Below are 24,958 nucleotides of genomic sequence, written 5' to 3'. Positions count from 1 at the left end.
TTACAACAAGAAGCCACAGGTGATTTTCAGAAACACAAAGAATACAATATTTACATGTGTATTTTGAATATATAAACATGATGTACATTTATGTACACATATTAAAAAGATAAAGGGCAAATTAATAACAGTCTATGAATATGGACAAGTTAAGAGATGGGACTTTTTATATAAATTAATCTTACATTACTTTAATTTTTAAAAGATTATATACCTATATAAAACTAAGAGATTAGATTCTGTTTAGGTGAACACTGTTAATAATATTCTACTAAAAAGTTTAAATATTAGAAATTACTAAAATTCAAGTTTGACATTGAACCTTTCAATTTTGGATTGAGTTCTTGTTCTTCCATTTTCCCGGGTTTTATCATCATCTTTCTTGGGTGGAATTATAGTTGGTTCCAAACCAAACAACTCTTGAAGGTGCCCATAAAGATCCGAACGATTGTAGACATGAAATTCAAAGTCATTAACTGTGATATATAATCTGGTTTCTGCCTTTGGATCTAAAGAAACAAGTTACAAAAAAAAAAAATTGAATGAATGAATAAAAGCAAGAAAGGGAGTAATGAAAAGAAAGGTTTCAGTCAACTTTTCAAGAATTTTAATCAAAATATTTTTTTGTCCAGTCTTGTTTCACAAAGTAAAACAAACTTACTTAGAAGAAAGAGGACATTTGCTTCTACAGAGGAAGTTGCAAGTCATCAATCTCATGTTAACCATAGCAGAAGAAATTTACCTTTGATTTCTTTTGTTCTAAAATAAAATGTTACATTTTTGTAACATTTTTTGTAATCTTAGTCTATTTTTTCACTTCTATCTAACAGAGTCTATTGAATATTCTTTAAAATTAGATAATCAGTTTAAAAAATAACCTTAGCTTTTAAAAATGAGTGAAAAAATTTATTAACTTTCATCTTAGTAGATGAAGCTATAATTTAAACAAGAGGTATCTATCTACCCTTCATGAAGACACCAAATATCACCAATTCTTCATGCTTCTTGCAAAAAAAAAAGAATGTAATGTTGAAACCTGTAAGCAAATATAGATTTTTAACTAACAAAATACACTGCCACTCACATTAAAAAAAAATAAGAAAACAAATCATAAACATATATTTTTCACATAGTAATCATGTTACTTCAATTAAGGTATTTTCTAGGACAACTGGTAGAAGGGGGGTAAATTCAGTTCTTAAAAAACAAAATCTATGGTAGTAAAAATAAAGAAAAGTAATATTAACTCCAAATACTTGATGGCTATGAGCTGTATCTTTCCTGCCATTTATGTAGTTCTTTGACCTAGATTCTCTGCTGTTTCTCCAGTTTTACCACATGACTAAGAGCTAAGACAATACCTATTACATCAATCATTCCATCATTCTTTCTTACTGCATATCAAATTCTTAAAGCAGACAGATAAACAGGTAATTTTTTATTCATATGCATAAAGTACAATTCTTGAAACCAGTAAGTATAATTACCCATTTTAAACAAGTAAATCAAACTCTTATCATGCATCAGGATTAAACCTTTGCTTAGTAATCAACAATGGTGCACCCCAGACTCCAAGGTCAAAGAGCAAGTGGGCAGCATGCACTCAATGTCTCCAACTTTTCTGAAACAAGACTTAACCAACACCTGATTTCCCTACCTAAACCTAATATACAATATTCCTCATCAACAGAAAGTCTGTCTTTTCCATTGCTAAAGCTCAAAAGTTTTGACTGCTGTTTCATGTCCCAGAAATAATCAGACAATCCTAACAGCTTTTCTTACAACATTCAGAATCCAAACTTTTGAATGCTCAGGCTCAAGTCACCATCTCTTTCCACTTTTTCTGTCTCCTAACTAGTCTCTGCTTTTGTTCTGTTCTTCCTCATGCCTGTGCTTAACATAGTGAACAGATTATTTAAATCTCAAGATCATCTCATCCTCTATTCCTAAATTTTCTAATCTTCCTATCTCATCCAGAAAAATAATATGTAAGTTCTACAAAGTCCACAATGTCACCTGGTAATCCTGCTTTCTACCCCAACTCCAAGTAAACTAGTCTAGTGGTGGTATTGTCCCTTGTAAGGAGTGAATTAGCCAGGGCAATGTTGGAGAGCTCACTCTGGTGGTGAGGACAGGGGAGAGCTGGGCTGCTGACCAACCCTGCAACTACCCAGGCCCAGACAAGAGTCATGAGTTGGCCCACCCCAACATCCACCGAGTCTATGATCTGCTGGAACACATGAAAGGACCGATCCTGCAGACCCAAAGGATCGCCACAACACAGGGCAATAACAGGATATCCAAGAGTCCCAATAAAGGCACAGCATTAATAACAGAAACCTCAAACCAGACCAATGACTCTTTGCAATGAACACTTGCAAGTAAATATATGGGTAAAAGGGTTTACTGCATGACTCACTGTGTCTCACGACAGCTTCCATGACTAGACTGATTTTTTTCTTTTTGTGTGTGTGTTCTTTTTTCTCTTAAATTTTATCTTACTTTATTGGGGGGGGGGGGGTTGCAAGGGCAGAGGGTGGATACGAAGGGATGGGGAAGTGAATGGGACTGATATGTATGACATGAAAGACACAAAGAATAAATAAAAAGAAAGTTAAAAATAAAAAAGAATTTGTGGACCTGAACACCACTCTTCTCTTCGAATTAAACAACTCTAATTTCTAATGAAAATTTTGGCCCTACCAAGAGGTAGTCTTTAATTCACCTCCTTGGAAGTCTGTGTAGCTTCTACTGTTTTCAGGTCCACACTCCAGCTAGACTTCTAAGATTTCCATCAAGGAATGTCAACCATCTATACTGATTGGATAATTGTCAAAGCACATGAATCTGCCCTTAAATCAACAAAAAATAATATATTAGCTATAAAGTCCTACTAGAGAATATAATTCACTATTATAATATTATATGTTAAAAATAATTACATAATTTACTAATAGCGCTTGGATTTTGTCAGTGTTAAGTTCCAGCCTATTCACTACTCTATGTACTTTATTCTAAAACTCTGATCCCAAATCATGAAAGACTAGCAATACGTATAGATTGAACCGTGCATTCTACCTTGCTATTTCACATCTTTACTTTTGACAGGTATGATTATAAGCACACTGCTAAGAACATCAACTCCCATAATAGAGAATTCCCTTTAAAAGTGCGAGGAATAATAAGCTCATAGCTAACATTAACTCAATAGTGAAAAGTGGAACTCTTTCCTCTAAGATTCAATGAACACAAGAATATCCACCCTCATGTCTTTTCAAAATTGTTGTAGTTCCTTGTCCAAGCAATAATCCAAGAGAAATAAACGAGATATCAATAGGAAAGGAAGACATTGAACTGTTGCTTGCCAACAACATGGTCTTGTTAGAAAATCCTCAATATTTCACCAAAAAACTGTTAAAGCTGAAAAGACAAAAAAGAACTCAGCAAAGTTACAAGAGTGGAGATAATCAACATATGAAAATCGTTTACTTTTCTTCACACTGACAGCAAGTTTTTAAGAGAACAATCTCAACAAATTACCAGAAATAAAAACATAAAGTATTTAAGATTAAATTAACCAAAGGAGTTAAAGTCCTAGACACTTAAAACTGTAAAACATGAAAGAAAGAAGTTGAGTATCAAGAGAAAACATATTCCATATTCATAGGTAAGAAGAATACTATTAAAATTTTACTAATGAAAGCTATCTACAGAGTCGATGTAATCGCCTCAAAATTCCAGTATCATTTTTCACAGCTGTGATGGTTTGAATGAGAATGGCCCCCAAAGGCTCAGAAATTTGAATACTTGGTCACTAGGGAGTAACACTATTTGAAAGGATTAGGAGGTGGGCCTTGTTGAAGAAAATACATCACTGGCTTTGAGGTTTCAAAAAGCTCATTCCAAGCCCAGGTCTCTCTTCCTGCTGCCTGCAGATCTGGATGTAGAACTCTCAGCTACTACTCTAGCACTATGTCTTCCTGCATGCCACCATGCTTCCTACCATGATGACAATGGTCTAAATCGCTGAAACTGTAAGCCAGCCCCAATTAAATGCTTCCCTTTTTAAGAGTTGTCATGGTGGTCATGTTGAAAGCAATAGAACACTGATCAAGATAACAGCTAAAGGGAAAATAATCCTAAAGTTCATGTGGAACTACAGAAGAACTCAAACTGCCAAGGAAATCATGAGCACAAAAACAAAGCTAGGGATGGCTCAAATAGTCCATGTTAAACTATATACAAAGTGATCGCCACTAAAACAGCACAATACTGGTGTAAAAGGAGACATATAGGCCAACAGAACACAAGAGTCTATTAATGAACCCAAGAACCTACAGTACAACAAAAGTGACAAAAACATACAATGGGAAAACAAATCTCTTTAATAAATGGTATTGATAACTGTAAATCCATATGCAGGACCTCATCTTTAAACCATATACAAAATTCAACTGAAAATGGCCTGAGGACTTGTAAAACCCCAAATCATAAAACTACTAGAAAAAAATGATAACGTCAACAAAGTAATAACTAAATACCACCCTGGGTCCAGGTACTGATATTTAGACTTGATCCCAAAGACAAACAAACAAAAACCAATGAGATTATGTCAAAATAAAAGTATATTCATAACAAAGGAAATAATTAACAAGGTATAAACTATTCATTGGGAGCAAATATTTTCAAACCACATAACTGATAAAGAAGTTCTTTGATAAAGACTGTACACAAAATATATAAGGAACTCAAACAACTCTACAGGAAGAAAACAACTAGTTAGAAATGAACAAGAGAGCTAACATTTCTCAAAAGAAGCCATACGAATGCTAACAGACATGTAATTAACACCATTAATCATATGCAGCGTGGTGGCACATACTTATAGGCCCAGTTACTAGAAAAGCTGAAGCACAAAGATCTCTTGGCATCCACGAGGTTGAGACCAAGCTGGGTAACAGCAAGTATGAATAAAGATAAGTTGAAGAATGTGGATGTCTTAGAAAGATTAGAGTGCTAGGAGGCCATTTTATGATTATATGATTAGGTCCACATATTCAACAGATGATAGAAACAGGGAGAGAGCATACTGAGGACATGACTGGATAATACGGCAAAATGAAGGATTAAGCAACAGATAAAATAAGAGCTTTGTAAATTCCAAGTTATTAAAAACTATTATGTTAAATATTTAATACATATAAAGGAAAATCTGATTATATGATTAAATACCTTTGAAACATATAAAAAGGAGAACTTACCATGTTGTTTCTGCTTTGGGTTGTACATTTTCCACCACCGAAAAATAATAAATCCATCTTGAATCCTGAGGGAAGGCAGATTACAAAAAAACAAGAAAACAATTTACTGAACTCATTTTTTAAACCCAGGCTGACCTCAAACTTGCTGTGAAGCCAAAGACGACCTTGAACTTCTTTCAGATCATCCTGTCTCCACCTCCAGGTGTTGGGATTAGGGCATTCCCCACCACACCCAGCTTTACTTAACTCATTCTTGTTTCCGCATCTTTCAGTGAAAAAAGAAATTGCCTAACTCCAAATTAAGAAGTAATGTTTATTTTTAATTGATAAAAATTGTACAGATTTATTATGTATAACATATAAAAATTATTCAACTTTTCTAATTAGGTAAAACATAATGCTAAAATATATTTACAGGAAAATGAAGTGCAGAAAAAAATTGTATTTTAAATAACATTTTTAAGTATAAAATTTATATTTAAAAAGTCAAATATTGCCAGGCTATGGTGGCACACACCTTTAACCCTAGCACATGGGAGGCAGAGGCAGGTGAATCTCTGTGAGTTTGAGGCTAGCCTGGTCTACAAAGCAAGTTCCAGGACAACCAGGACTGTTACACAGAGAAACGCTGTCTTGAAAAAAGTCAAATCTTAAAGAAGGTGTTAATAAACTCAGAGAAAAATTTCTAAGATGTTCCTTCCTATCTTTTAATGATCTATGACTTCATACCTTAAAATGATCAACTCTCAGCTTTATAATTATGATTTTTACTTTGATTTAGAAATAATTATAGGCTACCACAGAAGTTGTTTCCCAGTTTTAAATGAAGTACAAGCAATGCCAATTCATAGTAGCTCTAAATTAATCCAAAATTTTTTCTAAGTCACAAATTTTGAAAAAACACACAAAAATAGTTTTTCTTCAAAGGTTACAGAAAAGACTTTAACCATGTTATTTTTTCCTCTTATATTCATATTAGTTTTACATTCTCACAGCAAAATAATAGTTGCTAACACATGTTCAATACTTGCATGCTACCTTGAATAAGGAGCGAATTAATGATAATACCAATATCCCTAACACTTATTTCATGTAACAACCACTGAAATGCTCAGTGAACTCAATGGTTCAATTTTCCAGCCACAAATCAAATGAAATTACTTATTTCTATAAACTAATAGCTAAGAAACTTTTTGCTGGTCTAAATAAACAATTTTAAAAATTACTGAATAAACAACTTTTGATTTATGGCTTACTGAATAAACACGTCATATTAAATAAAACCATATTAAGAACATTTTTATAATATTTCATATTTGTTTGGGTCTCTTCATTTTTTGTTACCTAATAGACATGTCTTCTGTAATGTAATATATTTCACGAACCATGACTTTGCCAGAAAGAACAGAGAAAGAGAAGGAACCTGTTACAGAGAAAAGACAATGGTAACTACAATAATTCTTTTAATGCATAGTAAAGCATTTAGAGCTTAGACTAATCTTAGCCTTTAAATTAATAAATAATTCATCTTTTTCTATTCTCTTCTCCATATACTCGCAAGTCTTATAAATCTCTCATTTCTCTTTCCCAATGAAATAAAAAGGGCCAAAATATCACTATGGACTGGACTACTAAATAACCATTTATGTAAGTACTCCATTTAGGTAAATCCTTTAATTACAAAGGGCCACTACACATACACAAACAATATCTAGTTCAGCCTTTTTCTCCATTACCTTGTCTGCATCAGTCATTTTCTCCAATTAATAGAAGACATTATTGCTGTGGGATGTTCTGTATGGCAAATGTGTTGCTGATTAGTCAATAAATAACTGATTGGCCATTGGCTAGGCAGGAAGTGTAGGCGGGACAAGGAGGAGAATAAAGCTGGGAAGTGGAAGGCTGAGGCAGAGAGACACTGCCAGCCACCATGATGAGAAACAGCATGTGAAGATGCCGGTAAGCCACGAGCCATGTGGCAAGGTATAGATTTATGGAAATGGATTAATTTAAGCTGTAAGAACAGTTAGCAAGAAGCCTGCCACGGCCATACAGTTTATAACCAATATAAGTCTCTGTGTTTACTTGGTTGGGTCTGAGCGGCTGTGGGACTGGCAGGTGAGAGAGATTTGTCCTGACTGTGGGCCAGGCAGGAAAACTCTAGCTACACATTATGCTTCAGAGAAGATTTACTTGTACTCATCAAGAAGTATTTGAATATGAGGAAAGCTGGAGTGGCTCTATCCAGCCACCTCTCCTCCCATTCCACCCAATAACCATTGGGCTTCCCATGGAACAAGGTTTCCTAATGTAAATTCCCATCCTCTTGCAAAATTTCTCCTGGTAGTAAGAAACTGACTAAAACTGGCCACAAAACAAAATACACAAAATTATCTCAACTTACAGATTTTTAAAATATCAACTTTATAAAAAGGGGGAAAGCCTATATTGAATATTCAAATTCAAGGCAAACTCTAAGGAAATTCAATTTAAGTATTTTAAGTTTCTCAAATATTTTTATAAGCATCTTTTTTAAGGAAAAAAAAAGCCAAAAAAGTTACTATAGAAACACTTTCAGCAATGAGAATAGGGTAAAAGTAACCAAATGGCAGTTCATTACTGTCTAAGGAATGTTACAAGGAAGGCCAGACAGATTGATTACTTCAAACTTTTGAACCAAAAATGATGTTCTAAAGCTACTATCTGTTTACAAAATATAAATTCATAATATAGTATCTCATGATAATGTGAAAGAAAGAAAAATAGTGTTACACAGACTTACCAATATGGATATAGCCATGCTTATACAATCTGTTAAGGACCAGTGTTAAAATAAGACCAACATTCCGAGAATTATAGTATGTGAGATAAATAATCCATCCACAAGACAAAATGGTAGCTGGTGAGAGGAAAACAAATCAGCAAAGATTTACTTCCATATAGTAATCTATATTCTGACAATTAAATACTGGCAATTTTAAAATCATAGGTTCTTCCTTTCTTATATAACTTTCTTTTTTCTTCAGTTATTTGCCTAAAATAAAAATTTTTGTTTGTTTGTTTGTTTGTTTTTTCGAGACAGGGTTTCTCTGTGTAGCTTTGGCGCCTTTCCTGGAGCTCACTCTGTAGACCAGGCTGGCCTCTAACTCACAGAGATCCACCTGCCTCTGCCTCCCAAGTGCTGGAATTAAAGGCGTGCGCCACCACCGCCCAGCTTGCCTAAAATCAAATTTAAAAGTGTAGATTCTAATCAGATAAAGTTCAATGCTTCAAGAACTTGAAAGGTATTGCTGCTCCATGCCTCTGCCTTCAGTTTTGGTTAAGAAAACTAGTTTTTTGCCCTTACATGTAAATTGGTGCCTCACTCCTAGAGCCTTCAACATTCTTTCTTTGTTCTATATACTGTTCTACTCCCTCTTCTCTGATCATGATTCCCAAATTTGTCCTTCCAATGGTATTCCACAAATCCTGCATGTTCTGTTTTTACTATTTCACCCTGATTATTCTCTGAATATTTTAATTTGTCTATCATGTCTTTAAGCCCTGGAATTCAATTTTCACTTAATCTATTTTATTAATGAGGTTTTTCTCTAACTTTTTTATTTTTATTTATTGACATTTTCATTTCCAAAATTTCAAACTGATTTATTTTCAGCACTTGTATGTCTCTATTGAATTCCTCTATCTCTCTGTTTGACTTACTTCATTCAACTGTTTGTTCTCTTTGAATTCATTCATTTTATTCATGTCCTCTTTCTTTCATTGAACATTCTTATATTATTCTTTTGACTTCCATGATATTTCATCCAATTTGCTCTCATTATTACTACGGAATTAGGAACTTTCAAGTGCATAGTGCAGCCTTGCTTTTTTGTTTTTTGGTTTTTTTGCATTTCTGTGTTGGGATTTAAGCATCTTGGATGAGTCACTGGCTAGACTTTTTTTTAATCATCCATATTTTTTTTCAGTGCAAATATATGCAGTGTTCAAGTGGAACTAAGTTATAATATGGTTAAGGTGTCATTTTCCCCCAATGGACTTGACTCATCTCTGACAGCAAACCACTACTAACTTCGGGACAAGTCTATTATGAAAACAGAATAATCTTCAATAAAAATAACTGCCCCAACCCTAATAATTTTGGACAAATACAAACACACAGTGTGCAACAAGGTATTAGTGACTAAGTACAATGATGGAAAGAAAGTAAAACTAGTGATTAGTATTAGAGTAGCACACAGAAAATGAAAGGAAAAATGAATAGAAGGATGTAACAGTAAAGATAAAGGGAGGAGATAAGGCAGCTCCATTTAATAGTAAAATGGAAAGAGAAAAATGTAAAGAAACACAAACACCCTAAAACCACCCGAACACTTGAGAGACTGAAGCAAGAAGACCCACAAATCCTGGCCAATCTGTGTTCTTAAAGAAAGCCAAAAATAAGAGGGAAAAGAACAGAGCACAACAAAACTGGTCCAATTCGATTGAATTAAATGAAATATAAACATGAAGGAAAGAGAAATAGGTGGGGTACAAAGTCTGTGCGTGGCTTCTCACAAGAGCCTGATCTTCCCCTAGGCAGTCACTCACAATGCCCAGAGCACAGTGCCACCTCCCACTCTGCACAATCCCAACGATTTCTGTTTCCAAATTTCTTTTGTCCCTTCAGTATTGAACCCAGTGTTGTTCTCTTACCCCAGCTTATTGGATAGCTGCATTCCATCTATACCCAGTTTATTCCCCAAAGATTCTAAGTCTACGCAGCTTCACTCCTCCCAGTCGTGCACTGCCCTGCCCAGTGGAAGTCTGGTGCAATGAGCCAGTTAAGGAACAAGTGGCTCAGGTCTAAGGACAGGTGGGTAAGCAGCTTAAGAGCTGCTGCCACCACAATCATATCATTCCTGGTTAGGCCACAGATACCAGAGCTACTACCTCAGCCATGGCTCTGAATGATTTTTTTTTTCAACTTAAAGAGAAAAATTATTGTTTTTTAATCAACAATCTCTACTTTTTAAAAAGTAACAGGAGCTGGGGAAATGGCTCAGTTGGTACAGTCAGTGCTTGCATGAAGACCTGAATTTGGATCCCCAGCACCCATATAAAAGACAGGCATGGCACATGCAAGTATTAAAAAGAACTAGGGAACCAGAGACAGGAGGATCCCCAGAGTTCATTGGCCAGTTAACTTCATGGAAGCAATGAGCTCCAAGTTTATTGAAAGACTGTCTCAAAATGTAAGGTGGAGAGACACTGTGGAAGGTACCCAATATCAACCTCTAGTCTCCACAAACATATGTACATCACACATATATACACCAACACAAACATGTCCATAAACACAAAGAAAAGGAAATTTTGTCAAAGGAACATTAAATAGGCTACCTGTGGAAGTCTGAATATAATTGGCTCCCCATAGGCTCACAGGGAGTAATACTATTAGGAGGTGTAGCCTTGTTGGAGTAGGTGTGGCATTACTGGAAGAAATGTGTCTTAGTTCACTTCATGCTGCCTTCAGATCAAGATGTAGAACTCTCAACTCCTTCCCCAGCACCAGGTCTGCCTGTATGCTGCCATGCTTCATGCCATGATGATAGTAATCTAAACCTTTAAGACTGTAAGCCAGCCCCAATTAAATGTTTTCCTTTATGAGAGCTGCCCTGACTCTTCACAGCAATGGAAACCCTAACTAAGACGCTGCCCTCTCCTAAATATTTGTAGTAACTGTTATGACAATAACCTACTTTTGAAGAATGTCACTATGGTAGAATAAATCATAGTCATGAAAAGTTGTCATCTACAAAATTTATATTTTTTAAACACCTTGTTCATGAATACACAAAAGAAAAAACACAAAAACCATTGTTTTGATAATGAATTCCCTTTTCTTTTAAATGTATAACTACTTTCTAAATAAGGAAAAAGTAATGTGCAGCAGGTTAAGATGTGACCTAGCAACATCACAGTAAAATCGTCACTTTGTTCAAAATAATGCTACAGAGTTTTTAAAAACAAAGCAGTAGCTTTGTTTCATTTGGGGAGGGGGGCTTTTATTAATAATTTATAGTAGTTTTCTTTTGTCAAAGAGTAAATATAGAACTCCAAGTCTAAATTGTAATTCAATCCTACCTATATATTATGAAGCATTGTTATTCCTTTGGTATACTGCTGTGGGATAATGCTTTTGTACACTGGTTTAATAAAACACTGATTGGCCAGTAGCCAGGCAGGAAGTATAGGCAGGATAAGCAAACAAGGAGAATACTGGGAAGAGGAAGGCTGAGGATAAGCAAACAAGGAGAATAACTGGGAAGAGGAGGGCTGAGTCAGGAGACGCCAGCCCGCTGCCAGGGAGCAGCATGTAATGGCACACAGGTAAAGCCACTGAACACACAGCGACATATAGATTAACAGAAATGGGCTGAGTTTAAGTGTAAGAACTGGTCAGTGGTAGGCCTGAGCTAATGGCTGAACAGTTTTAATTAATATAAGCCTCTGTGTATTTATTTGGGTCCAAGCGGCTGCAGGACTAGCGGGTGAGAGAGATTTGTTCTGACCGTGGGCCAGGCGGGACACAGAAAAACTCTGGCTACTGTATACTCGTCACCTCTACCCATATTCCTGCTTTATAGCATATGGCATCAAGTAATAAAAGAGGCAAAAGCAAGTACTTAGGAAAAATTGCTATGTAATCCATGCTACTATCAAAATGGGAAAATTAAAGGCTATCTTCATAAAACTCCTTTGAGCACTGAAACAACACATGCAAGCTTCCTATTGTATTCTGTATACCAAATATGTTGAAAAAATATCAGTATGTCCCCTTTTCCTTACTACCCTTCCTAATTTCCCTTCTACATTTCAAGTTCCTACAACAAAATCCAACTCAAACAGCACAATTTCACATCAACTTGTGCAGCAGTAACAGTTTCAATAATCTCTTTTCACTAGTATTATTTTACACTTCTTCCTTTTATCCTTCATATTCATTCACTCATTTCTCCCCTCCCTCTCCTTTCTCTACCATTTAATTATGCACTATTTTGAACTATTTGTATATACCTAGAAAACTTCTAGACCATTATACAAAAAAGTTATAAACAGCATAAACCACTACCATTTTCCCTCACTGGGAAACAAAGAAATTAAAGTAAAGTATTAAATAAATGTTATCTCACTATAAAATATATTTACCATGGACATTTATTATGTTTATAATAAAAATATTTGTGTATGTGTTGGAGTAGGGGTGAGGAAGGTAATTTAAAATAGAAAAAATAAGCTCAATACAATCTATGTCAGATACACAATCTCATAAGTCAAATAACTAGGCTGCCTAAGAAAAAGAGAAACAATACAGAGCAGTTTCCAGAGCAAATATTCAAAAGACATGTATAAAATCTCCTTTCCCAGAGATAAATGAATGCTACTGGAGCATTCCAGGTCAAGTCAACCACTGCCTAAAATCTGACAGTAGTTAATACATGCAAAAATCACAACAAAATATTTTTAAAAAATATATCCTACTTACCAACAAGAAGCCAAACAACATTGGAATTGTGTTCTGTAAGAAAATCTTCTAATTGAGTGATACTGGGGACAATGCTGTCATTTTTCCTTTGATCCATTTCTGATATTTTTCCAGAACATTTAAAGGCCTAAAAGAGATCAACAGTTAAACTTAGAATCCAAGATTCATAAAACTCCAATAGAAATCATGTAAAGGAGTAAAAGGTGAATTAACAACGTTTTTTAAGTCACTTTCTATATCTTTCACTGGGAATGCAAGTAAACAACAAATGAAATATATACATATTTCTATCTAAATAGAAGGCCATGGTTCACATTAGTAATGTCATGATTTTATCAATCAAGGTAGTCAAATCTCTGTGAGTTCCAGGCCTACATATGGTCAACATAGCAAGTTCCAGGGTAGCCAGGGTTAAATAGGGATACTCTGTCTCAAAAAAATAAAAAAATAAAAATAAAAATAAAATAAAATAAAGTAGTTACTAAGAGAAGCATGATTACTATTAAAGACCATAGTGAAAATGTATTTTAATAAGGAGTTCTAATCATCTATATAATTATCCACCTAGATTTTTTTCTCAAAATTTAGCACTTCATATTACATTTATATATTAAATAAATCTTCATAATTACCATCACCTCTATGTAGTCACCAATATTCGACAAGGTAATAATCTTCCTAGTCAAATCCACTCTGGGTAGCATGTGAAAAGTTAAATGATCTCTTGCCATCACATGTTCGGGATAAATTATAATAAAATGTCAATAGTATGGCCAACTGTATAGATAAATATGTATATAGATATGTATGTGTACTGGTTTGAATAAGATGGACCCATAAGCTCATATATTTGAATGGTTAGTCACCAAGGAGTGGAACTCTTTGATAGGATTAAAAGGATTAGGAGGTGTAGCCTTATTGAAGAAGTATGTCACTGGGGGTGGACTTTGAGGTGTCAAAAACCCATGTCAGGCCCAGTCTCCTTCCTTCCTTCCCTCCCTCTCTGCCTGTGGATCAGGATGTAGCTCTCAACTACTTTTCCAGCATCATGCCTTCCACCATGCTCCCCACCATGATGACAACAGACTAAGCCTCTGAAACTGTAAGCAAGCCCCCAATTAAATGCTTTCTTTAATAAAGAGCTGCCTTGGTCACGGTGTCTCTTCACAGCAATAGAACAGTGACAAGACAGTATATATAACACATACACAGATAGACAAGTAACATGATTATGGTTATTTTTATATATAAAGAATTAATTAAAAATAAAAAATAAAGTTCTTATAATTAAAAAAGTATTTCCCTTTAGTACAGTATTAATATAATTAACCCAATCCATTTACAACAAAAAGTATCCAGTTACAATACAAATTTAAAAAAAAAAACTCAAAAAAGGGGTAAGGAATCACATGGAGAACTGTACCATTAATATTCCTTTTGATCAAGTAGCACAGATAAGTTTTGGGGGAGAAAAAATAATAACAGTAAATTTTTCAGGATGCACAAAGAATGTATGATGACAAGTTTTTCACTGAAATTCAATGAATATGACTTGTCAACTTTCTAAATATATTTTTGTTTTTTCGCCATGGCTCTCACTTAGGGGATCATAATAGATCATAATTTTCTTATATACACATACACACACACACACACACACACACACACACACTGAAATCTTAGTATAACATGAAAAAGAAAACAAAACATCTCTTAAAAGTAAAAGGGGGCATGTGCAACAACAGACAATAACAATACCATTAAACAGCAAAAAAGCTAGAGAAAAAAATGGAAAAATGTTTCTACTTTTACATTTTTTCCCATTGTTTACAAACTGAGTAAGGCAAGACAGGTTCTCATATTTCTCAAAGCACTGAAAGACCTATCAATCACCAGCCTAAATTTTTGAAGGAAGGGATCACTTTATAACCCATGAACATTCTCTTTTGTCCTTTTTTGTTCACCATTTTTTTATTTCAATGGGAGAAACACTTTGAAAAGACCCATAGTTAAAAAAAACAAATATGAGAACACACATTTGATACCCAATACCAAAAGACAGAAGGAGACAAAGAATGCCAAGAACATACTTAGCCAGACCGAGTAACTCCTGTAATTAGTATATTAACATAATTAATATTAATATAATTACTCCTATAATCTCAGTTCCTCAAGGGGCTAAACCTAGAAAATCACAAATTTTTTTTTATTCTTTTTTTTTTATTTTGCGAAAATCACAAATTTAAGCCCAGTAAAATCCGTATCAAAAAGTAGATACAAATAAATATCTACATATATTTATTTGTAATTTATAATTTATTTATAATAAATTACATGTGATAAAATGGCATGTACCTATCTTATGCTTATTTTTTATCATCTTAGAGATGTCAATGAGTATATACTGAAGGAGACAAGGTTAACTGAGGGATATGTTCTGGCATTCCAGTCTCCACACAAAAAAGATAATGTTTCTAATCAAATCCAAAAAGTGGGACCCATCCACAAAAAAAAAAAAAAAATAGACTCCTCATCCAAAATCACCACCATTTACCACTATAACAACTTATTATTCTTATCAAAGGAATGAAGAAAGAGGGTGTTGAAGCTGCATAAATCTATAGGATCAGTATCTACCAACATTCTCGCCAATGATGAATGCAAAACATTTAAGAAAAACCATCAGACAAAAACCCAATGTTAAAAACACATCTTGAGCAAGTACAGAAGAAAGAAACTACTTTGTGGTAGTTTGAATGAGAAGGACGTGCATAGGCTCATATGTTTAAATACTTGGTTCCCAGTTGGTGGAATTCTTTGTGAAAGATTATGAGGTGTGACTTTGTTGGAAGAAGTATGTTACTGGGGAAGGCTTTGTGGTTTCAAAATACTCATCATTGCCAGTGTGTCCCTCTCTGCCTCCCACTTGTGGATCAATGCTCTCAGCTGCTGCTCCAGCCATTTGTTAGTATGCCTTTGCTCTGCCATCATAAAAAATGCTCTGGAACCATAAGTCAAATTAAACACTTTCTTTTATAAGTTGCCTTGGTCATAGTATATTTATCTTTATCACAGCAATAGAAACTAATACAATAGTTGATATCAGGAAGTGGACTATTGCTGTCACAGACCTGACCATGCTGTTTTTGTTGTTGTTTTGGGAAAATGTGGAAGACTTTGGGACTCTGGACTAGAAAAGCAGTTGGATGCTGTAAGCTGAGCCTAAGAGGCCATCCTAGTAAGGGCCTAGAAGACAGAAGACTGAGAGCAATGTAGACTATGAAGGCCAAGATCAAGAGGTTTCAGGTGGGAACAATATTATCACACCATTTTCGTGATATTTTGGCAAAGAATATAGCTGCCCTCTACCCTTATCCTAAAACTTTGTCTGAGGCTAAATTTCTTTGGCAGTGGAAATCTCAAGACAGCCTAATATTGATTCTGTCATCCAGTTATTAGTAATCACTGTTATGCACGTACATCTACAATGAATAAAAGCAAGTAGGGTAAATAGAAATACAAAATGTACAGCTTGAAGAGAAAATGAACACCAGGAAATTTAGTGTTGGAATCAAGGCTTGTTCTGAAAGACGTAAGATCAAGGCTAGGCCTGATCTGTACTGGAATAAAGGGAGGGGTACACTAAGGGAAAGACCCCAGCCAACTAAGCCTCCAACTTGAAAAAAAAAAAAAAAAAAAAGGCCTAAGGAATTTAAAAGCAACAACAAACTAAAGATGCAGTAAATGTGAGACCAGGCTCCATTCCAAGTGAGCAGCAGAACGTAGTGTTTTCCACAGGGTTCTGGCTTTAGAGTCATGGAGGATAAAAGAGTAAAGAGGTTATAGAATCTTCCTCAGTGGTTAAGGACAATAGTGGAAATGAAGCTGAGTTGTGTGGAGACCCCAAGTTGTTAGAGATGTCAGAGACACAAGATATCTGCCAGGGAGAGCTGAATACAGAGTGGAATTAGCCCAAGAATGAGATGTATGTTGCAGGCAGAGGAGCTGAAAGGGAAGAGCCATCTAAGCCCTTTGACATTAGATATGGAGCTCAGAGATTTTTTCCTGTTGGGTTTCCATCTTCTTTTAAGCCAGTATTTCATTACTATGTCCCAACTCTTCTCCTTTAGAATAGTAATTCATATTCTAAACCATTGTATATTGAAAGTATTTAATGTGCTGTTTCATTTTATAAGGGCCTACAATGAAGAGATTGTCTTGAGTCTCAGGAGATACTTTAAACTTCTTATTTTTCAATAGTATTGAGACTGAAAGACTATGGGGATTTTTGAAGTTGAACTAAATTTGTATTCTGATGATGCACAAGTCAATGGTGCCTGGGAGTGAAATGTGGTGGTTTGAATGAGAATATGACCTCCATCGGCTCACATGTTTGAATATTTAGTCCCAGTTGGTGAAACTGGGAAGGATTAGGAGGTATGGCTTGGAGTAGGTTATGTCACTATTGGCAGGCTTTAAGGTTCAAAAACTAGTGCCATTCTTAGTTTGCTCTCTGCCTCCTGCTTATGAATTAAGATGTAAGCTCTTTGTTGCTACAGTCATCTGGCACCATGCCTTTACTCTATCATCACAGACTCTAACCCTTTGGAACCATAAGCTAAATTAAGTTGCCTTGGTCACAGTGTCTTATCATAACAACAGCAAAGAAACTAATTCAACCTTTGAGTAAGAACAAAGTATTCTGGCATAAGGATCAAGGCAACAGGGTATCCACTAGGATCTACAGCTCAGCCACATCTCATGGTACATCAACTGCTTAATGAAGAGGAGCTAGAAGCTAATATAAGAACCTACTGCATAATCTTCATACAGTAAATGATTCGGGAGAAACAAAAGTGGCTCTTTCCTCTTCTTCTACCATCCTGAACAGTTCAACCTCTTACCAGAAGCTCAAAATGATGCCTGTTATATAGTAGTCTATAAATACCTATTAAATGAATTACATTGCTTTTAATCATGTTTACCCATATCTTTTATTACTCTCTATAGAACCTATAATTAGAAGAAGAAGAGGAGAAGGAGGAAGAGGAAGAAGAGAAAACACAAAAAGAAGAAGAAGAAGAAGAAGAAGAAGAAGAAGAAGAAGAAGAAGAAGAAGAAAGAAGAAGAAGAGGAGGAGGAGAAGGAGGAGGAGGGGGAGGGGGAGGAGAAAACACTCTAAGTTTTGGTAATTTTTGCAAGCCTATACCAAGAAACTGAGGCAAGAGGATCTCTAGTTCTAGGCAAGCCTTGACTTTGGAGATTTGGGCTCAAAAAACAAACTACTACAATGATAACAAACAAACAGACATATAAATATTCTTTTTTAAACCTTTTATAAACATGAGCAGATAACAGAGCAAGCAAAAGACAAGCATACTAGAACTTGGTAATGAAGCAAGGGATTCTCTGGGCTTTCTTCTGCCAATGCAAAAGCTAAGCACTTGAGTTAATTATTAGTCATGCATCAGCAGTCCAAAATTCAGACAAAATGATTTGGGGGTCACAGATGTACTGAAACACAAAGAAACATAAAGTCAACTTTTCTCTATCTGGCCTTTAATAAAAAATTCAATTTTTTTTTTTAATCTTAGGCAAAAATACTTACACAAGGTATTTTTTTTTTAATCTTCAATGTTGTTTACCTTTCCTCTGCTGAAGGCCCTTCTGTAGCGTTTCATCTTAACAAGTCTGAAAAGAACAGCATATAACCAATTATAAAAGGTATCCTAACTTTGTTAGCAGGGTAACCCTTTCAAATTAAATTATTTAAACATACCAGAAAACTCTTCGGTTTTGGTCCAATATTACATTCCCTTGTAACAAGAACTCCTAGACCTCAAATAAAACTAAAATTTTCAAAACCACTCTACATATGAAAAGAATGTGACATAGGAGTCATTGAGGTAGGAGTCAGGACACTGACGGTCAAGTTCTACCTGTAAGACACACTTCAAAGTGCGCCCTTGAAACAGTTTAGTGTGCCTTAGTTTCCTTTCTACTCTGGACATCTGGCACACTGTTTATAAAATGACAATCGCCTTGCAAACACTATTGGGTGGCATGTTGACTGAGGGGCTATAAAGAAGTAAGACTGCCAGGTTCGAAACAGTTCTGTTTCAAGGTTCTCAGCCACAAAGTGTGAACAGACTTCACTTAATAGTACTGGTACAAATTAGAGTCAGTGCTGATAAAGCCAAATTTTCTAATTCATCCTTTATACTTGTCAGACTAAATGTGCTCCATTGTCACGCATGGGATGAAAAGAGCAACACGAAACCAGCTGAAACCTACCTCTCAGTTCCAGAACCCATGACTTCCTCAGAGGAAATTTACAAGAATCCGTTCCCTTTAATAGACACCCGACTGTCAACACAGGAACCCACGGGGCGAAGAAGGAAGATAACTAACACTCCCCGGAAGGAAGATAACCGTTCTGGACCTTCCTCTGGCCGCAGAGGTGTCTGTGAGGTGTGCCCTCCTGGACGAGGCTTCCCGCGTCAGCGACGCCGGGCCATCCCGGGAGGCTCGGCCCGGCCCGCTCCGCCGGAGGCGCGCCCGCCACGAACCCCGGCCCCCGGCTGTCAGCGCCCGCGAGGCCTCGACCGCGACCTCCGACCTCCGACCCCGCGTCCCGGGCCCGCGCCACAGCCGCGACCCCGCAAACCTCCCGGACTCGCCCCGAAAGGCGCTGCCCACCTCCCGACCGCCCAAGCCCTCACGGCACGCAGCCTCACGAGCTCCTCTCACCTGACAGCGCGGCAGCCCCAAGCCGGGACCTCCGTCGATGCCTACACCCTCAGCCTGCGCAGGTCCAGCTCCGCCGGCAGCCTCGGACGCCCATGGGGCGGAGGAGCAGAGCCCGGGCAGGAGCGGAGGCCAGCGGCACTGCGGCTACGTCAACCGGCAGCGTCTCACGTCAGGGCGTCAGCGCCTCAGGGCACGCCACAATGGCCCCGCCCAAGGACCGAATGGGCCCCACCCCTCACGGGCCGGGGGCGGAGCCGAAAACACGGGCCTGGGCAGAGGGGCGGGGCATGGGCCTAGGACTCGGCCCTGGGTGGAGGGGCGGGGCTTAGGCTCCTGGGATAAGGCGTAGGCCGAGGGGCGGGCCCTGAGCTGTGGGACCTAACCGTGGACTCAAGGCGAAACCTGTGCCTAGGGGCGGGGCCAGGGCCAAGGAATTGTGCCTCGACAAGGGACACAGCCTGAGTGAAGGGACCTGGCCGTGTCCACAGGGCGAAGCCTGGTGTGAGGGGCACAAATCACAGAAGATATGAAACTACCTTGCTCCAGATTGGAAATGGGGATAAGTCCTGATAATGTGGATGGTATAGTCAACATAGGAAAAGGAGGCCAAATGTACTTGATTGTGTAAAACACTGACACAGCGAATCAACCAAATACATTATTATTCTAATAATGAAAGTGGTTTGTGCTCGCCACCCTGAATATGATTTAGCAAATGAGCCAAGGCTAACAACTTTCTGTTAGGACACACAATTAACCTGTGTGTTTCTTATGCACAAATAGTGTAAAGCAAAACGTTAAACAGCCTTGGGTGAGTGCAAGATTTCAGAGTGCTTGGAGCAGAGTGGAAAAGTGCTCATAAAACTTGAAATGGGAACAGCAAGAGCGAACTGTTGAGCAGGACTTATGTGCTCGTTTATCCTCCCTAAGTTCTGCAAAGAATAGTCTTATCGCCATTTTTCTCCAATTCAAAAATTGGAAACCTAAGGCTTAGAGAGTTGAAATACATTGCCAGTCTAGAGAGCTAGGATTTGAACCCAAGCACCATCGTTTCCTGTTCATTTTTGTTTTGTTTTGTTTTGTTTTTGGTTTGGTTTGGTTTTGGTTTTGGTTTTTCAAGACAGGGTTTCTCTGTGTAGCTTTGGATCCTGTCCTGGAACTCACTCTGTAGCCCAGGCTGGCCTGGAACTCACAGAGATACACCTGCCTCTGCCTCCCGAGTGCTGGGATTAAAGGCATGAGCCACCACCACCCCGCCTTGTTCATTCTTTATACTACTTGTCAATATCTAAGCCTCTGGTTCTGAGAGAACAGGTCATCTCAATATTTCTGCAAGAGGGTAGTAGTGTCTACTCTTAAACAGATATGAAGAAAAACAAAAACAAAATGAGGTACTGCAACAAATTGTTATTAAATAGAAGCTTGAGGCAGGATGATTGTTGGGAGATCAAGGTCAGTCTGGGCTACAAAGTCAACTTCAGACTAGTTTATACTGCAAAGTCAGATCCTGTCTCTGCACTCCACCCAAACCTGGCACCATGCAAGAGCAGGGCTGATCAAAATTCAGTAAGATGAAAACACCATCAGGTAACCTGCTAGTTGGTAAACTACACAAATTTTTAAAGGAAGGAAAGAGAGAAGAAGGAAGAGATGAGGGATGGGAATGGGGGTGAGAAATTTCTACCTAATAATAAAGCTTGAAATGATATATGAAAATATAAACAAGATATTTGAATAGATATTTGTCAAAAGTCTATAAAAATGAATATGCACAAGAAAAGTTGTTTAAAATCTTTCATCAACAGGGAAATACAAATCAGTATGTCAGTTAATGTCTCTTCACATCCACTCTAGTGACTCTAATAGAAGAAAAACATCTGAGAATAATGGTAGAGGCCTGTAAACCCAGCCATTTGGGAACCTGAAGCAAGAGTATTGTTTAGCCTGATCTGGGAAACATGACAAGACCCCATTTCCAGAAACCACAATTCAATAGGTTTAAAAGGTTATGGAAAAAAATATATGTTGGAGAGGATATGGAGAAACTGGCTTCTTATGTTGCTGGTAGGAATGCAAAGCCATGTAGCCACCATGGAAAACAGTTTGACACTTCTTCATGGTGTTAAACATAGAGCTGTCAAGTAACCCAGCAATTCCACTCTTAAGTGTATGTCCAAGAGAACTGAGAACACTATGTTCACATAGAATGAATATTCACTGTATCATTATTTGTTCACACTAGCCTAAGAAGTGAAACAGCTCCCATTCCAGTGCTCAAGCCCTCACACCTCATCATCTTCCCTGTGGCCAGCCCTTCCCCCCAACTCCACAGGTGCAGGCCACACCAGTCAGAAGAACAGAGGCCCCCCCATCCCCCATTGCTGCACCAAAGGCCAAGCTAAGCACCAGAAGGCCAGCTCACAACTTAGAAAGAGACTCCCTACCAGAACAGAGGTCACACTGGCCATCAGAAATCCAGGCAACAAAGACTAAAAGACCAAAGAGGAAACAAAAACCAAGGAACAAAACATACACCCAACAAGGACAAACTCAGAAATCAGGACCTAGTCCTAATCATCCCAAACCCAGATGCCTAAACGCCAGTGTAAGAATAGAATCAACAAGAGCCAGGGCAATATGGCACCACCAGAGCCAAGCTATCCTACAACAGCAAGACCTGAATACCCCAACGCAGCCAACACACAAGAAAACAACCTTAAAAATGATTTTATGAAAATAATAGAAGCCCTTAAAGAGGAAATTTAAAATTCCCTTAAAGGAATTGAGGAAAAAAACAAAAAATTGGAAGAAATCAATAAATCCCTTAAAGAATGCAAAGAAAGTGGGGGGGGGGCAGGTTAAGGAAACTATTCAAGACTGGAGAATCAAAATAGAAGCAATAAAGAAAACACAAACTGAGGAAATTCTGGAAATGGAAAATCTAGGTAATTGAACAAACTACAGTGAAAGCATCACCAATAGAATACAAGAGACAGAAGAGATAATCTCAGCCATTGAAGATACAATAGAAGAAATAGAATTATCAGTCAAAGAAAATGTTAAATCTAAAAATTTTCTGACACAAACCATCCAGGAAATCTGGGACACTATGAAAAGACCAAACCTAAGAATAATAGGAATAGAAGAAGGAGAAGAATCCCAACTCAAAAACCTAGAAAATATATTTAACAAAATCATAGAAGAAAAATTTCCTAACCTAAAGGACATGCCTATAAAGATAGAAGAAGCTTACAGCACACCAAATGGGTTGGATCAGAAAAGAAGTCCCTATGTCACATAATAATCAAAACACTAAACATCAGAACAAAGAAAGAATATTAAAAGCTGCAAGAGAAAAAAGGCCAGGTAGCATATAAAGACAGACATATTAGAATTAAACTCAACTCCTTAAAGGAGACTCTAAAGCCAAAAGGGCTTGTACAGATAGATGTGCTGCAGACTGTAAGAGACCATGGGTGCCAGCCTAGACTACTATACCCAGAAAAACTTTCAATCACCATAGATGGAGAAAACAAGATATTTCATGACAAAGTCAAATTTAAACAATATCTATTCACAGATCCAGCACTACAGAAGGTACTAGAAGGAAAACTCCAATCCAAGGAAGTTAACTACACCCACAAAAACAGGCGATAGATAATCTCACACCAGCAAAATACAAACACACACACACACACACACACACACACACACACACACACACACAACATACACTACCACCAGCAGCAGCAGCAGCAGCAGCAGCAGCAGCAGCAAAATAACAGAAACTAACAATCACTGGTCATTAATATCCCTTAATATCAATGAACTCAATTCGCCTATAAAAAGACACAGGCTAACAGGATGGATGCAACAGGATCCTGCATACTAGAAACACACCTCAACTTCAAGAACAGACATTACCTCAGAGTAAAGGGTTGGGAAAAGACTTTCCAATCAAATGGACCTAAGAAATATGCTGGTGTAGCTATCCTAATATCTAACAGAATAGACTTCAAACCAAAATTAATCAAAAGAGATGGAGGACAATAAAGGAGGACATTAAAGGAAAAATCCACCAAGATGAAGTCTCAATTCTGAACATCTATGCTCCAAATGCAAGGGTACCCACATTTGTAAAAGAAACACTACTAAAGCTTAAGTCACACATTGAACCCCACACATTGATTATGGGAGACCTCAGTACCCCATTCTCATCAATGGACAGGTTATCCAGCCAGAAACTGAACAGAGAAATAATGGAACTAACAGATGTTATGACTCAAATGGACCCAACAGATATCTACAGAACATTTCACCCAAACACAAAATGAACATCATGAAACCTTCTCCAAAACTGACCATATCCTCAGTCACAAAGCAAGTTCTAACGGATATAAAAAAAAAAAATTGAAATAACCCCCTGTATCTAATCAGATCACCAAGGATTAAAGTTGTATTTCAACTATAGAAACAACATAAAGCTTACAAACTCATGGAAGTTGAACAATTAACTCTACTGAATTACCACTGAGTCAAAAAAGGAAGGAAAGAAGGAAGGAAGGAAGGAAGGAAGGAAGGAAGGAAGGAAGGAAGGAAGTCAAAGACTTCCCAGAATTCAATGAAAATGAATGTACAACATACGCAAAACTATGGAAGTCAATGAAGCGGTGCTAAGAGTAAAGTTTATAGCACTAAGTGCCTTAATAAAGAAATTAGAGAGATTTCATATAGTGACTTGACAGCATTCCTGAAAACTCTAGAACCAAAAGAAGCAAACTCACCCAAGAACACAGGAAATAATCAAACTCAGAACTGAAATCAATAAAATAGAAACAAAGAGAACAATGTAAAGAATCAATGAAACAAAAGAGTTGGTTCTTTGAGAAAATCAACAAGATAGGCAAACCCTTATCCAAACTAACCAAAAGGCAGAGAGAGAATATTTAAATTAATAAAATCTGTAATGAAAAGGGGGATATAACAGACAAGCATGGTATGTACTCACTTATAAGTGGACAGTAGCTGTTAAGGAAAGGATAATCATGCTACAATCCACAGACCCAGAGAGGGTAAGTAACAAGGAGGTCTCAAGAGGGGGATGCATGAATTTCACTGTGAAGGGGAAATAGGATAGACATCGCTGGTATGGATGGTGGGGGACAGATCTAGATGGGGGAGTGGGGATAGGAGCAGGAGGGATCAGGCTGAGGGGAGGATGGAGGAGAGAGTACTGGGAGAAACACCTGGAATGAGAGGACAATCTGGGATGAGCTAAAAATCTAGAGCAATGGAAACTCCTAGAATTTTACAAGGGTGACCCTAGGTAAGATTCCTAGCAATAGGGTATACATAGCCTGAACTGGCCATCTCCTATAACAAGGTAAGACTTCCAGTGCAGGGTTTGAGGCAACAACCC

General features: G+C 37.3%; 1 protein-coding gene and 1 long non-coding RNA gene across 9 annotated transcripts in view; one reads left to right on the top strand and one right to left on the bottom strand.

Annotated features, from left to right (window-relative positions):
* Positions 1 to 17,926, top strand: part of LOC131912952 (uncharacterized) — a 53,757-nt gene extending 35,831 nt beyond the window's left edge. For both annotated transcript variants that reach the window (XR_009379763.1, XR_009379762.1), the window contains one exon: positions 17,800 to 17,926. This is a non-coding gene — a long non-coding RNA (uncharacterized LOC131912952). The remainder of the gene's footprint in view (positions 1 to 17,799) is intronic.
* Bltp1 (bridge-like lipid transfer protein family member 1) overlaps positions 1 to 19,712 on the bottom strand; it is a 179,839-nt gene extending 160,127 nt beyond the window's left edge. For all 7 annotated transcript variants that reach the window (XM_059265243.1, XM_059265244.1, XM_059265247.1 and 4 more), the window contains exons 1-7: positions 19,540 to 19,712; positions 18,398 to 18,480; positions 12,790 to 12,916; positions 8,044 to 8,160; positions 6,606 to 6,684; positions 5,262 to 5,326; positions 323 to 509 (exon numbers count right to left, since the gene is read on the bottom strand). In XM_059265243.1, the coding sequence (XP_059121226.1) occupies positions 323 to 509; positions 5,262 to 5,326; positions 6,606 to 6,684; positions 8,044 to 8,160; positions 12,790 to 12,886 (545 nt within the window). In that variant the 5' untranslated portion in view covers positions 12,887 to 12,916; positions 18,398 to 18,480; positions 19,540 to 19,712. The remainder of the gene's footprint in view (positions 1 to 322; positions 510 to 5,261; positions 5,327 to 6,605; positions 6,685 to 8,043; positions 8,161 to 12,789; positions 12,917 to 18,397; positions 18,481 to 19,539) is intronic.
* Between the last annotated feature and the right edge of the window lie 5,246 nt (positions 19,713 to 24,958).

Source organism: Peromyscus eremicus, chromosome 6, assembly GCF_949786415.1.
Source record: "Peromyscus eremicus chromosome 6, PerEre_H2_v1, whole genome shotgun sequence".
In the NCBI taxonomy this organism is placed as follows: Eukaryota; Metazoa; Chordata; class Mammalia; order Rodentia; family Cricetidae; genus Peromyscus; species Peromyscus eremicus.
Note: the sequence above shows the minus strand (reverse complement) of the source record. Positions and strands in the feature narration are given on the sequence as shown.